The sequence below is a fragment of the Camelus ferus genome, chromosome 3 (genome assembly GCF_009834535.1).
Source record: "Camelus ferus isolate YT-003-E chromosome 3, BCGSAC_Cfer_1.0, whole genome shotgun sequence".
Taxonomy (NCBI): Eukaryota; Metazoa; Chordata; class Mammalia; order Artiodactyla; family Camelidae; genus Camelus; species Camelus ferus.
The window spans coordinates 76137539-76153707 of record NC_045698.1 but is presented as its reverse complement, the minus strand read 5'-3'; the positions used below and the strand labels follow the sequence as shown (position 1 = coordinate 76153707).

At 33.2% G+C, this 16169-nt stretch overlaps 1 protein-coding gene across 1 annotated transcript in view; it reads right to left on the bottom strand.

Annotated features, from left to right (window-relative positions):
* Positions 1-1318: 1318 nt before the first annotated feature.
* WDR36 (WD repeat domain 36) overlaps positions 1319-16169 on the bottom strand; it is a 38755-nt gene continuing 23904 nt past the window's right edge. The window contains exons 17-23 of the mRNA XM_006177117.3: positions 11242-11349; positions 9065-9162; positions 8525-8670; positions 6021-6140; positions 5756-5837; positions 4261-4448; positions 1319-3287 (exon numbers count right to left, since the gene is read on the bottom strand). Coding sequence (XP_006177179.2) covers positions 3138-3287; positions 4261-4448; positions 5756-5837; positions 6021-6140; positions 8525-8670; positions 9065-9162; positions 11242-11349 — 892 coding nt within the window. The 3' untranslated portion in view covers positions 1319-3137. The remainder of the gene's footprint in view (positions 3288-4260; positions 4449-5755; positions 5838-6020; positions 6141-8524; positions 8671-9064; positions 9163-11241; positions 11350-16169) is intronic.

Below are 16169 nucleotides of genomic sequence, written 5' to 3'. Positions count from 1 at the left end.
AATCCCCAGAAATAAATCTGTTGAAAAATATATGATCATATAAAATTCTATGAAACCAAGAGAAGCCTACATCTGGTTTAATGAAGACATAGATTGTTCCTGAAGAGAAATACTACACAATCTGCAGTTAGTTGAATTCACAGATGCAGAACCAAGGATATGGAGGAATGACGGATATGGAGAGCCAACTATAAATTCTACACAGATTTCAATTGTGTGGTAGGTTAGCACCCCTAACTCCTTGCTTGTTTAAAGGTCAACTGTAATTCTCTTCAAATCCATATGATAAATTTAGTGCAACTAAAATCAAAACTTCAAAAAGAATGTCTGTTCACCAACAGACAAGTTTTTGAAAACATTAGGAATGTTTTTCCCCCACCATCTCTGAAAACAGCAGAAAACTATGCTCTAAGTGATATATTATTAGGAATATAAAATATCTCAATTAAAGAATTTAGCACATGATAAAATAGCATTCCAAATGAGTAAGAATGGACTTCAATAAATGGTTTTTGGACTTTTGAATAAAAGTAGCTCTGTACCTTATTACACTCTTCACAAAAATCAATTCCAGATGGAGTCTGGAGACATATATGGTAATTAGCTTAGAAAAAATTACAAAATATGCTCTATATTTTGAAATAAGTCATAAAATACTTATCAATTTGACTATACATAAGTATAAAATATCTATTTAAAAGAGACAGCAAAAGTAAACACAAGTGATCAACTGGGAGAAAACATTGTAGCAGATATACAATATTAATATCTATCTAAACTATATGAAAAACTCTTTAACAAATCCAAAAGACAAATCATACAACAGAAAAATAAGCAGTATTGGCAAAGGGCAATTCACACAAGAAATACAAGAACAGTCTAAAATAAATATATGAAAAGATACCCATCCTCACTAGTGTCAGATCTTTTTAATATAAACAATGAAAATGATAATTTTTTACCCATTAGGTTAATTAAAATTTTTAATCTAAAAATCAAATGTCCTCAAGAATATGGGAAGCAAGTACTCATTCACTGCTGAGGAGAATCTTTAAATTGATAGCCATTTTGGAAGCCAACTGAAGTATCTCTTTAAAACTGCCTAATCTGGCCCAGCAGTTCAAAGCTTAAGCATATTCCAGAGAAATCCTTACATACACATAAAGAGTCATGCAGGATGATATTCCTTCTGCACTGTTTGTAAAGAGAAAAAAGGGCGGAGGAACTACCCTAGTGTCCATTGTAGGCTAATGTGGAACACTATACAAAAGTAAATAGGTGAGATTAGGAGAAATACGCAAATAAAGAAACCAAGTAGAAAAGTTGCAGAATGACATTCATATATTTATGTAAAAACTGAAGCAATAGTTTATTTGCTGTAGCTATATATAACATGTATATACATTCACAGAAAAAGGTCTAGATGGAAAGTTAACAACTGCTACTTCAAGGGAAGTTACTGGGATTGAAGGTGATTATCAAACATAGACTTGTCTTTGATGTTTTTACAAGTAAAATGCAGTCATACTACATTTGTAATTTAAAATGTAAAGAAAAAGCAGTATGTACGGATTGATACATTTTAAGAAAAATTATACACACAAAAAATAACCTTTGTTTTTCTTTCTCCCACCCTTCCTTGATGGCAAATATACAGAAAATGTTCTGGAAGATTACCTGCCAAAATGATGCTTTAATAGTATTTAAAGATATCACCAATAAAAACAATACACTCAACTCCTGTATTCTCATCTGAAAAAGAAAGTTCAAGATTTATCATAGCAATACAATTTCAGTTTGGAACTTTTAATACTGTTTTAGATATTTACAATCTTCATTCACATGGTACATAATTATATACTGAATTTAGCCATGTCTTTAGAATATAGTATTTGGGGTGTGGGGGAATACAGTTTTTAATGTTTAAGTTAGAACTTCAGTCATTATTAACATTTCAGTCAATAACTGTTAAGTTTATAAACATTTCTAAACGAACAAAGCACATAACCAAACTCGCTTATTTCTTTAACAGTTTACTAACTCTACATTTCACCATAGACAAAACTGTTTTGACAATTAAACTTATCATTAATCAACTCCTTGTGAGGACTCTCCCTTCTGGAGATTATTCTATAAAACTATATCCTAATTAGAATGGTATTGGCTTTCAAATACAACCAGCTGAATTACATGAATGACACTACTTTTGAGTATAGTATAAAAACTAAAAAAGTTTTTAGAACAGTGTGCTTTTAAAAATTGCTTATTTTTAACTCACATATTGCTGAAGCCTTGAATTACAAAAACAATGATGATGAGAAAAGCTATCTGGTTTCACAATGGTTATGAAAGAAAAGTATAGTCAGTAGTTTCTTCCCAAATAAAAAGGTCAACAGTGAGGAAGAAAAACCTTTGAAGGGTATCTTCAATGGAATCTGGAATTTCCCTCACCTATCCTAGGTATCTGTCCAACTGTCTCCTGTAGCAAGCTGCCTTGTGAAAGTGCCTCTCATCATATTCATGATAAAAGAACAAGTTCCTTTAGAAAGGTTACAATAGAGAGAGCACTAGGGCAGTGTTAGAAAATCTGGGTATGTCACTGAGATCCTAAGCGGACCACAGCAGCTTCCTCTTCTGCAATTCAAGAGGCTGTACTGTCTGACACGCCTGCTGGCTCTAAGAGTCAATGACCTGTTTTCATCAAAGGCCATTAAGGAAGGAAACATGCCTTTTTACCTCGTAACATGAGGGCACTTTTACAACTATATTATGTATCAGTTTTATCTTCAGTTTAATTCAGTAATACTTTACATGAAACACTCAGTACACCTCATGTTACAGGTATCAAAAAAAAAAAAAACCACAAGCTGGTGATAATTTAAAAAAAAGTCATAACTGATGTGAAGAGATTCAGAAAGTAAGTCATTAGAGAGGATTCTCTACATCTTTGAAACAAAAGGCAGGTATAATTTTATTTCAGGCAAGTATTAAGCATTTAAAGTGAAGAATGACTGACAACTCAGTAGTGCCAGCATTTATTTTCTTTTCACATTGAAACTTAGAAAACAAGGTACGAGTTAAACTCTCAACCACTTTAATATAAAAGTCTGATTTATTTAGTCATGTAAGTTTTTTCTTTATAATAAAGCACTTTTTATATAATTTAAAACACACATGCTTTGATTGAACAGTGATTGTAAATGGATCCAGTTTTCTTCCAACTGTGATGACAACTCTGTCATTTCTTCTAGAAGTACTGGCTCTGAAGGAAGCATTTTAAGGTGTAACTAAAAAGAAAAAATGATAGTTGAACATTTAAGAAAACTGAAATTTTTTTCATTCTGGATTTAACTTTTTTTACCAAGGAACCTTAGAAAATACTATTTTCTGTGCTTCTTTTAAGTTTCTCCTTTCACTGTAACCCACCGGTAACTAATGGCAGAAAGGCCCTTTGCTTTACTTTCTAAAGATTTAATTAAATTTATATTCAGGAACTAAACTTGGTAAATTTGGGAAGAATATAGAAACAATATGTGGTATTCCTATTTTTTTATCCTACATGCTATCATCTAAGTATCTACTTTTTAAGTAATTTTAAATAAATAGATCAAGTGAAAACTCACTTTAGATATTAATGGGATCAATGAAGAATCATATCTATCACTGAAAATCAGCATCATCTACCTCCTTCAATACATTATACTACTGAAATAAACATGAGTTCTCCATTATATTAACCATAAAAGCAATTCTGTTATTGCCAAAACAACTGAAACTCCTTCAAACAAGATAGAAGTAAATATTTTTATTTCAACAGTACAAAGAATAAAACAAAACAAAACATAAACATAAAACCTGACTCTCTCTTCACAAAAAAAATGCCAAAAATGTAACTACTTTAAAAAGTTAACAGTTTAGTATACTGATCAAATGGATGATACAGAAAAGTCAGGAGACTGAGTCAAGACTGTGTTGAGTTAAAAACAAAACACAACACAACAAAAAACAACTGAAAGCTGCTGTGCTGTCCAGCTATCCATTATGGTAGTCACTAGGCACAGAAAGCTATTTAAATTAATCACATCTCTATAAAATGAAAAATTCAGTTTCTCAGTCAAATTACCCACAATTCAAGTGCTCAGGAGCTACATGTGGCAAGTGTGAGTATGGAACATTACCACCTTTGCAGAAAGTTCTATAAGACAACACTACTCTAGAGGAGGGCAAGATGGGAAGTTCTGTCTTACATTTGAGACTTACCTTTAGAAACAATGCAAGGTATGCCTGGGCTAACTCAAAATCACGCTTTCTTTCCAACATCATCCGGATCATTTTCAAGAAGCTCTTCATAACTTCTATAGAACCACCACAATCAGGAGACAAACTTCGCAGTTCTGTTTCAATTCCAGATGGGCCTAATTCTTTCAGAAGGTTAAAAGCAGCTTCATCTGCATTAAGTTTTAATAAGAATCCAGTTATTACCTACAATCATTTCATTTAGGAAACTAGTTTTCATTTCAAACCCCAAGCAACATGTACTTAAAATACACAGGAAATTTCCTGTGGCTTAAATTACTGAAAATGCAACAACAACAACAACAAAATTAACTTTTTTTTCCTATTAAGGCTGTTAAAGAAAATCTAATTAATGCCAAGCATCAGCCATTTTAAGATGCTCATAAATCAGTAAGAATAAATCCAAATAAAAGAAGGCTATAGAGGTATATGCCAAGTTACTAACAGCAGTTGCCACTGGGAATAAGATGCATGGGGAAATTTATTTTTCTCTCTTTCTATTGTTACAAAAATTATGAAAATACCACATGATCAGTAAGAAACACTAACAATACAGAAATATATGAGGGGAAAGACTCCACATTATTCTTTCCCACTCCAAATCTACTTCTTTTCCCTAGAGGTAAGCACTCTTATTTCATACGCATCCTATGAAAATGTATTCTATATACTTACAACTATTTTATAAGAGGCATTTGTTATTACAAAGGCAATGATTATGCTTTTAGCTTTTTGAAAAGGAACAACACCAATGACAAAAGTCTAATACATCTTATTTTCTGCTCTTCGGTACATACTAAATAATAGTGTTTTTCTTCTTTATTCCCTCATAAACATATTACTCCTTTTATGATCCTGCTATTCTTTACCACCTACAATGATCCATCAGTACCATTCTTTGACTTCTGCCAATGTGTACTCGAGTGATACTGGTATGAAAACAAAAGCATGTGGGTCAGAAACTAAGAAGATAAGTCAAACAGGCTGTGATTTTGTTAACTGCTCATAGCTCTTGTTTATCATTATTAGCTAGACTGTAGCTGTCAAAATTTAAATCTATTAACATTTAATAAATAAACTTTAAAATTGCCTTTTTATGAGATAATTTGGTAATATCTGAAATTACCTAAGACAAAAGTCTCCTCTGTATTGCAAACTATACTGAAAATCAGATTTGTAAGTAAAAACAAAAGCAAAAAAAAAAAAAAAAATCCAACTTTCCATAAAGAATGAAATGTTCTCAAAAGATTACTATATAATTTCAATATCATCTGAGTTTAGTGTCACTCATTTAATACAACACAAAGCTAAAATTACTTCAGATTAAAACCAAAATTTCAATCCTTCTGGTTTTTACTTTCAGCTACTGAGAAACCTGCTAATATTTCATCCAATTTCTCTTCATATAAAGTAAAATAAGCTAATGATATTTGGTAAAATATTTTATAATTTAACTTACATTTATTATCTGCCAGTCCTTCTTCAAGTTTCAAGCAGAAATCTGATTTTTGAGCCAAAATTCCAAGATTTACCACTCTAGACTTAAACAAAAACAAATATACAGTATTCAAAAACCACAAATATAACAAAAATTATAGTTTCTAATTAAAAGCTATTATTAATTTCCTCTATGTCTGTAAACTTGGGTCTTGGTTAAGAACTACAAATGTACAACATAAAACAACACACCCCATGTACTTAGAATGCTCCAATTTAGTTTTTACCTGTTGAGGATCATTATTTTGTTCAGGTGCAGCATATCTGGGTACAAGGCCAGGAATTGTTGGAATAAAAAATGGTGCTGATTTGGGTACTTTGGGTGGTTCCTTTGGTTTATTCTTTTTCTAATTGAGAGAAAATGAGAAAAGGAAAAAAAACTAGTAAATAATTATGTCGCCAAAAGTTTCTAACACTTAATTCCAACTTAATTTTTTAACTCCCAAAAGTAAAAAAATTGAAACTCCTTCAGATTAAGATACTAAAATAAAATCCCAACCAACCAATGCATCTTAAACTGGGCTTCCTAATGCAGACCTCCAGTACCCTTGCTGATAAGGCAGAAGGAAAATGACAGGGTTCAGGAGAAGCTCTAAGACAAACATAACTCATTTTCCTGAAACATTATATTTACATGAATATTTAGGTGAAGAAATAACAATCAAGTAATTTTGAATTTCCTTTATATTGAAATACAACCCTTTTCACAAAATGGGCTAGAATGCAAAATTTATATGAATGCTCAACAATTTTTTAAGAAAAGAAATTTGAAGCCAGAGGTAGACTCTGCCATTAGAAATAATTTGGTTAAATTTTTTTATTTTGGGAAGCATGGCTCTAATTCTTCTGTTTTGTTGGAATTTTTATTTATTTTTCCTTAGTACTTTGTGTTTTTAAAAAGCAAGAGAATCCTATCACTCATTTATAAAATATTTCAAGTGTTAGAAAAATTCTAACAGGAAAATCTCCCTTGAAATTCACACTGACAGAATTTAGTTTTGCTGACTACACTGTTACATATCACTATTTTGGAAGTATTTGATAAGAGAGCCTTTCTATGGTAAACTGCCTAATAAAGGAGCCTCACAAGTTTACTTGTGCTATCTCTTCCATTCTTCAGGAACTCTACAGAGATTTGCTTTTTGAAAGAAAGCCGGGATACTTGTGGCCGCATGGAGGCACAGCATAAAAGAAAGTTACTACACGAAAGCAGGACAAAGTACTGCCAATTACAGTGTAAGCACAGGCTTTCTTTGGGATGGTAGAAACTATAGCTAGAGTCACAGTTACCCTTCTAACTCAGAAGGCAGTCACTGAGTTTTGTAAATAAAAGCAAAAGGCTTTAGAGAAGCTCCTTTTCATAAAACCAAAAGTAGAAAAGTTACCCATGGGACAAATATAAAAATTCTAACTTCTTTCATTCCAAAGGAAATAAAAATATCAGAGGTGTTAGCATATCTCCCTTATAAAGATCATTCACTAAGGTTTCTATATTTTTACGCAGAACAAACTATATGTTAGCAAAAGGCAGGGTGGTGCCCAAATTTGGCTCAGTTAATTGGGCATTATTCTGATTGCTCCCTCACATTCACCTACCCATACTTTTTAATGAATTGTTTTTAAGCTACTCCATAAAGTACTCTCTTTACAGCTGATGGACTACAAAATATAATGGAGAGATTTCGTAACTATGCTCCTAGACAACATACCTTTATGCTGATGCCCAATCTCTCAGAAAGTGAGTAAGTAAAAAAGCACTTTTAAATTTCTGTGAGTAAAATTAACATGTGAAAACTTCCCTCTTTTTCTTACCCAAGACACACGTATTTTTTCTGTTGCTAAGTTACTAGTTACAAAAATACTTAACACATCTTGTCATAGTTACGTATGTCAGTGTTCCTTACACTTTTTTATAAAAATGCTAGCCCGTAATGTGACTTAGCACATAATAAACCCCTAGTGAATGTGTATATGTGTATATCTAGCTAAATCAAGTTTCATAAAACAACACTCACCCTTATTATCAGAAGATATTCTCTGAAATTTTCTACTCTTGTCTATTCCTTTCAATTGTTTCTGCTACTCACAAATAGGGGTCAAGAGACATGGTTCAAAAAACACTAATTTATGCCATAATTATAATTATCCATTTTTCATGTGAAATTGTAAACTCCTCAAGGACAAAGGGGCTAGCCTTTTTTCACTGCTATTGTCTCAGGACATTAACTAGTGTCTAGTACATCTTAACTTATGTGCCTGGGGCCAACACAGAAAATCCTGTAGCCAACAGAGGAGGGGGTGTGGTATGACAAAGGGTGACTGAAACATAATTTTAAAAAGACCAGTAAAAAGTCTTCTAGTCCCCAGATGCCTAGCAATAGAAACATCACACATTATGGCAGCAATTTTTTTTCTTGCTTCGTAAGTTAAATAAGTAATTTATTAGGCTGGGCTTAACACATCTAATTTCTAATGGCTCTGTAGCTACAGGCTGTACTTTTGCTGTATCCAAAGGTCTACTGAGTGCTCTCAAAGTCCACATATAGAGAGAGAAAAAATCTTGTGATGATCGATCACACTGGATTAAACAGCATTCAGCTAAATGGTGTTCTCCTGACTACCTTAGGCATTAACTTCTCCTCCTAAAGCCTTCAAAGTAAGGGAAACTTTACCTACTAATGCTTCTGGAATGTGTCTTTAGGGGCCAATATTAAGTGTACTATTGTATTACCTTAATAATATCAAGATTAAGAAGGTTTTTCCACCGGGATTCAGGAAGGAGTGAAAGAGTCACCAACTGCTCATTCAGCTGTTCTGGGGAGTCATATTCTATCATTTCATCACTTGGTTCTATGGTTTCTTCTGATAACTCTACATCTTAAAAGAAAAAATTTTCAGGTCAAACAAATTAATGCTGAATGAGAGTTTATCACATAAAAGCAACTTATTCATTCTAAACCCATATATTTCATAACATGTTCACTCAGTATAGCCCTGTAAATTCTTTCTATATATTTAGTTCATTTCCTTATTTTCTCATATTAACTACAATTCTCATCACCAGACTCAAGACATTTCTCCTCTGGCATGCTATTTGATATCTTGTGAGTACCACATTGATTACATTTTTGCATAAATTCATGAAGTCATGCCAAATATTTCATAAGCTAAAAAACACTTTGAATGCACTGAATTTTGCTTTCAGGAGCAATATCCTGAATTAGGTTTACTGTATAACACTTCAAAAATTACTTTGCCATTTTGTGATTACCTTGGCTTTGACAAGTACCAGGAAGCATCACTACTGTAGGAACATAATCAGTGGGAAGTGGCCGTAATGAAACAACTGAATATAGGGAAATATTGGACCTGAGAAATAAAAACATAAGCAATGTTTTTAAAATTATAAAAATAGTTTTTTTCAGAAAAACTCAGTTACTGGTAATAATCTCCACAATCTTGAATTTGGCTACAGATTCTCATGACTTATAAATTTGAAAAAATATCAAAAATAGATAGTATTAATTTGAAAATGCTTTGGTTCATGTCATAGATGACATCACAAGAAAGCTGTGCATAAACATTATTAACAGTCTTTATTTTTAATGCAGCACAAAAAAGTACTTATTTGAGAGATGAGCAGTAGATAACACTTTCATAAGGTAATGTAACATCCACATATTCATACTGCTTTGACAAATGGCAACCTTCATATAAAGAAATTATAACTGAAGGAAAGATGGACTTAGAAAGTTAAATCAGGGAGAGAATATGCTGATCAGATCCTTGGGTCTGCTGAACAGTCATGGATTTCCCCTCCTCTAGAATGGTCCTCTAAGTGGCCATGTTTCTGCTACCTGATCCTGTACCATGGCCTTGGACGACTAATTAAGATGTGGACACCTGTCTCAAGGTGGGCTAATCAGATTCTCTTTCGTACACATAATGAATCTGGAATGGAAAATAAAAATTGGTAATATCAGGTTCTGAGTTATATTACTAGCTACACTATACACCCTTGCTGCTGAGGTACCACAGCTATCATTCTTGTCTTGATTGTTTAAGGTTAATAGATTCCAGGAGATATATCATTTTGCTTATTAAGGTGGCTGGAGACACAATGCCTATTGTACATTGACTTTACTTTCATACCCTAAAAAGCTAATTATAGAATTTTGTAATCAGAAAAGGAATTCATTTTTCTCTCTTCCTCAATAAGAGTTAAAGAAAAATTAGACATCTGAACTCAGAAAATAGATAAATATTTTTCTAGGCCCAGATAATGGACGATTTATTTTGAACTCTTACATGTTCATGACAGTGGAGCTTGAAGACCACCATAAATATCTTTACATGGTTATGAAAAGTTATGAAAAGCAACTAAAAAGAATCTTAGAAAGCATTTTGCCCACAACTTATTTTATAGATAAAGTAGGCTAAAGTTCAGAGGTGACTGGCCAAGGTCATAAACGGGTTTGGAGTATTGACAGGAAGACCAGCCCAGCTGGGGATATCCCTTTTCTAACATTTTTCTAACATTTTTTTTTTAATTCAAGTATAGTTGATTTAAAATGTTATGTTAGTTTCAGGTGTACAGCAAAGCGATTCTGTTATATATATATATGTATTCTTTTTCAGATTCTTTTCCATTATAGGTTATTACAAGATACTGAATATAGTTCCCTGGGCTACAAAGTAGGTCCTGGTTGCTTATTTATTTTATATATAGTAGTGTGTATTATATTAATCCCAAACTAATTTATCCCTCCCCACTTCCCCTTTGGTAACCAGAGATTGCTTTCTATGTCTGTGAGTCTATTACTGGTCTGTAAATATTAGTTCATTTATATGGTTTTTTTGATTCCATATATAAGTGATACCATATGATATTTGTCTTTCTTTGCCTGACTTATTTCAATCAAAATGATAATCTCTAGGTCCACTCATGTGCTGCAAACAGCATTATTTTATTGTTTTTATGGCTGAGTAATACTGTATTGCATATATATGTATTTTCTTTATCCATTCACCTGTTGATGGACATTTAAATTGCTTCCGTATCTTGGCTATTGTAAACAGTGCTGCTATGAATGTTGGGTGCATGTATCTTTTTGAATTGGAGTTTTCTCAATATATGCCCAGGAGTGGGACTGCTGGATCATACGGTAAGTCTACTTTTAGATTTTTAAGTAACCTCTATCCTGTTCTTCACAGTGGCTGTACCATTTTACATTCCCACCAACAGTGCAGGAGCGTTACCTTTTCTCAACACCCTCTCTAGCATTTATTATTTGTAGACTTTTTGATAATGGACATTCTGACCAGTGTTAACTATGTGACATTTCCACTTCATAAAAAAAAAAAGGCAATGTTAACAACTATGACTGTCTGATAATATCATCTTTCTTCAACTTCTTACTCAAAAGAGAACTGTATGAAAGAACTTACCATAAATAAATTCCAAGGTGGTCCACATGGGAAGTGGCCAGAAAGTCTCCAGTAGGTGACATAGTAACATTAAGAGGAGCTGAGTCCAACAAAAAGCTGTCTATCAGGCTATAAAAAGAATAAAAAAAAATTTGAACTCTATCAAAAAGGATGTAATTCACAAAATATATGTTTTCTAAAAGAACAAAGGATAAGAGATGTAGGAAATTTTTGGTTTTGTTTTTGCTTTTAAATTACCAACACCAGAAAGTCATCATTAACAAAGAGCTTTGTCAACTAAGTTACTATGTGAAAATAATCTCCTTAATGAGAAAGACCCCAAACACTAAATAGACCAATTAACTGGAAAAAGAGTTTCAACAATCAGGAGAACACAGGAGGAAATGCTCTGTTTTTCTGGAATGGCATTTTGGTAGACTCGCTTGGAAACAATTCTAAAGATGTCACACATTTAGAATAAATTATCAGCATTCTCCTGTTTTTGTTAATCCAGTGAAAATAATAAAAGATGTAGGGAATAAAAGAAAGTAACAAAATAAAATGGCTGTAAATAAGAATAAGAGAATGGTAATGAAAAAAACGTTTGAGCAGTTTTACCTGTTTTTCAAACAGGTAATCATGCTATACATGAAACATGAAAATTCAGTCTGTAGAGCACAACCATAATGCAGCTTATGGAAACCAGTCTCACAACTTTAAAATGCTGCAGTCAGGGGTTGAAAAGTTAGGGAATGATCACACCCAAGTAGGAGACTCAGAATAGGCTTTCAGAGAACACAGTGTGTTGAGATGAGCCTTACAAATGGACAGGGGTTCAATGGATGTCAATGGTAAAGGAAGCATTTTCTGGGTGAGGGAAATGTGGAAGGCAAGAGAAAACTGTCTAGTGAGGAGTGCAGTCTGGTCTTGAATACCAAACATCTGAATTTTTTACTTTTTAATCAATGGAAAGTCACTACAGGCTTTTGAGCAGATAGTGTATAATCTTCATTTTCATAAGAAAACCTGCTAGCAGAATATATTTGAACAGGAAGAACAGTGAGATTATGGTTGTAGTCATCTAACAAGCAATGAAGATCTGAACCAGGATGGTGGCAGAAGGAAGTGAAATGAAGCAAGTTTAAGGAGTAAAGAGAAAGGCCTAACACACTGGCATCTTGCAGAAGAGGCTTCTTAGGCTGGGTAGGAGTGTGAATACTCTGTATACTTTAAGAGGCATATTCTGGTTTTAATCAGAACTGCTTTAAAAACTATTTGATTCACTGAAGCCAATACATTATCCATGGGAAGTCATGACAAAATGACTGAAGTTCAGAATCTGCATTAAATAAAACAAAGTATTCAAAAAAAAAAACAAAACCAGCAGTTAACAGTTTTTAGTGCTTCGTGCCAGGAAGTATTCTGAGCACTAGTGCCTACTAATTTAAGTCTCACAAACTTATGAGGCAGATCTGCCCTTAGTATACATTTCAGAAAAATGAGGCCCGGTTAAGATTTGAAAACTTGCTCAAGACAGAAATTAACTGACCTAGACCTGTCATCAAGCAGCCTGCACTCTTAATCACTATAAACTTAGCAAAATCACCACCGAAACTAAAGGTACAACAGTCTGATAGCCTGAAAGCACGTGAACACCCAGGGCATGCCTACATTGGTGATTCATGGAGCAGCTCAAATGTAACATGAAGACTCTCCAATGGACTGTCCTTGATAAAATCTCTCTCTCAATTTGTTCAGCATGATTAACAATGCAAACCTTAACTAATGAATGCAAGATTGTAAGACAAGACTAAAATTAGGAGCACTAGAAACAAACCAGAGTGTGTGTGCTCAAGACAATGACTGATGTTTAATTCTCACTCATAGGGAAAAAAGGTGAGTAATACACCTGTCTGATTTCTGCTCAGACCTACTTTGGAAACTCACAAGAATAACCACTTCTGAGGATCAAGGAAATTGGGGAAAAGGAAATATTTGCTATATATATATACATATATACATATTTATGTATGTATGTGTATATATATGTACACTCACACACCAAAGATTGTTAAATTATGTTAATTCATTTAATCCAAACAACCCAGAGCAGAAATATTATCTCAATTTATAATGATGAAGATTAAACCTAAACTCAGCCATTTCAGAACTTACCATTTTTTTTGCTCTCATAGACATATTTTATTTCTATATACATTTTTAAAAAATTTACATATATTTCTTATTTGTCTTAATTAATATTTGTTCATTAAAAAGTGCAAGTACGTGAGGAGTGAAGCTCCCTAACAGGTTTAAGAATCTATTTGTTATAAAGAGAAATACACTGCTTGAGCAAGTTTATTTAACTTGATACTATAATTATTTTGGCAAATTCATTGTGCAACTTGATTTCCACAGCTGTTATGTGTGGGTAGACTGGCCTTGCATTATGTAAAAGCATCAAATTGAGGAAGATGGTTTCCACATACACAGCACATTTTACGCTGCCACATTAGTTCATAAAGCACAAGTATGCAGGCTTAATCCCAGACCAAACTGCATATAGTCTCCTGCTAATCCTACAACATGAAAAGTCTCAGGTAAATTATAGGATTCTTAAGAGAACATTAAAAAAAATTCCCATTTTAAGGGATCAGATTTTCAAACACAGAGCCTTTCATATACAGGTAGCACTAAGTTACTTCTGATTATATTCTGAACAAGTATAGACAATGTTTATATTGTCCAATATGATGGAATCACTTTACAAAGGAAACTTTAATAAATAGAACAAAGGAAAAATTTTGCCTCAGTGAGAAATGCAAAACAATGTTCTATTCTAATTATTCTCATGTAATGCTCCTCAGAAAGCATGGGGGGGGGGGTGAGACAGAACAAAACACAAAATTCTATTAAAACTGTTTAATTTTATATTTTTCTCACCCCAAAAGAGTTCAACCTAAACTTTTAAAAGATTAAAAGCAACCAGAAATAAACAGTGGTAGGCAATGACAGATAATTTCAAAAATTAAAAATTTCAACTCTGCTTCTCTGAGAATCCTACAAACAAAAGTACATTTTCAGCATTTAAACAAAAAACTTCACTGGAAACAGCTCGGTTCCTATGCAACTTGTTTTAGATAGGCACAATTCCAGATGGATACACCCGTGTGTTGCCACACCCCAAGGTTTACTCACACATAGATTCACTTTTCAGGCTATGTAATGAGTATATTCATTCTTTACATATTTAAAGTGTTAAGCAAATGATAAAACTGCTTACTGAAGAAAAAAACTAGGACTCTCCAAAGGTTGCCATACCAGTTATGTTTTTAAAAAGAGGTGGAATCAAAAAACCCAACAGTTACCTATGGTTGTATGATGAAATACTAATCCTTACTTCCTTACTATCTTCTACATCAAGAAAACCATTCATCCTTAGATCATATGACACAACCCAAGAGAGGCTGATAGCACAAGTACTAGGAAATCTGTTTCTTTCTCATATGCTTATTACAGCAAAATGTCATGTACAAACTATGCAGCCTCGGGCAAATCACTTAACTCTTCTCTAGGCCTCCATTTCCTCATTTGTAAATGGGACTAAAAACAGGAAGAGTACCTACACCTAAAAGGATCGACAGAAGATGAAAAATAAGAGCATATAAAGTGCCTAGCAGCTCACTTTAACTTAGCTTAGTTTCAGTTAGGCAGCAGCAGTTGTGTGATGCTGCTTTTCAAGCTTTCTCATTTGTTCCACTTCAAATCTTAACCAAAGAAGTACTTATTTTTTTCTTCATTAAAAATATACTTTGGTCTAATCAGTGTAGATATTATTATTTTCTTTTAACAATCCCTGTGACTCATTTCTTGCTCTTGTGTTTCTCCTAGCTTCATGCCTCTGTATTCACTTAAAATTATCTCAGTGTTCACCTAAAAATAAGATACCAGAGTTGAAAACCTGTCAGTTTTAAATTTGTTCATCTTTTTACTGAAATAAGAAATTCAGCAAAAGGCTAATGCTGAGTCAAAGGTTGGTGACTTTGAATGCTACTTTCAGATCCTAATTCTTCCATTCCAAAAATAAACTTAGCACTTTAAAAAAATATTTTGTCAATTTAGTACCACTCAACATTAACCTAACTCTCCCATCTAATGTGAACTAAAACTACTAAAAAGGAAAATGGAAAAGGTGTTACATCAACTCCATTTCTTGTACAACATTCCTACTGTAAAGAATTCAAATTATAATGTTCATTTTTAGAAAACAGCAAAAGTCCAAGGAGCAACAGACTAACCAACAGTTCTGATGGTGCCTTTAAGAAAAAGAAAGAAAGTTTTTTGTTTTTTTTTAATTAAGGAAGTATCAACTTTAGGTGAACTTTCTGAAGCGAGTGGACACAGTCATCTAATTAGATTTTGCTTTACTCTATTTCAAGTGAAAAAGAGACACATCTGTGGGCAAAAGCCTCTTCTTTAATTAGAGTCACTCTTGCTGTGCATATTCCAAATTCGGTATGCAAGCTGTGTAGACAGCTGTGCCTCATTCCTCTATCACACTTGAAAGGAAATAAGTACATCAGGGTTTTTCCTTTCTAAAGGTCAAACTGCTTTCAGCTATGAGCTTATCCAGTTCCTGAGAAAGAAGAGGAGTAGAATTGGACAGAGCTTAATTGAGGAATATTTCAGAGGATTAAAAAGTACCCTTGTCCTTCTCACTGTTCTCAGCCATCTCTCTCCTTATGCTATGCTTCTGCTGTTTTCATCACTCCTTTCAAACTCGATCTAAGCAATTCTGTGTTAAGTGATACAATTTCAATTCTATCTATGCCTACATAATTTTTAGCAACAAGGTACACTCTCTCTCTGTAAGTCTCCACTGTTCAAATTATTTAACAGAATAAATGTCTTCTCTTCAAGTGCTGTTTTACTAGCAAAAGTTTCAATCT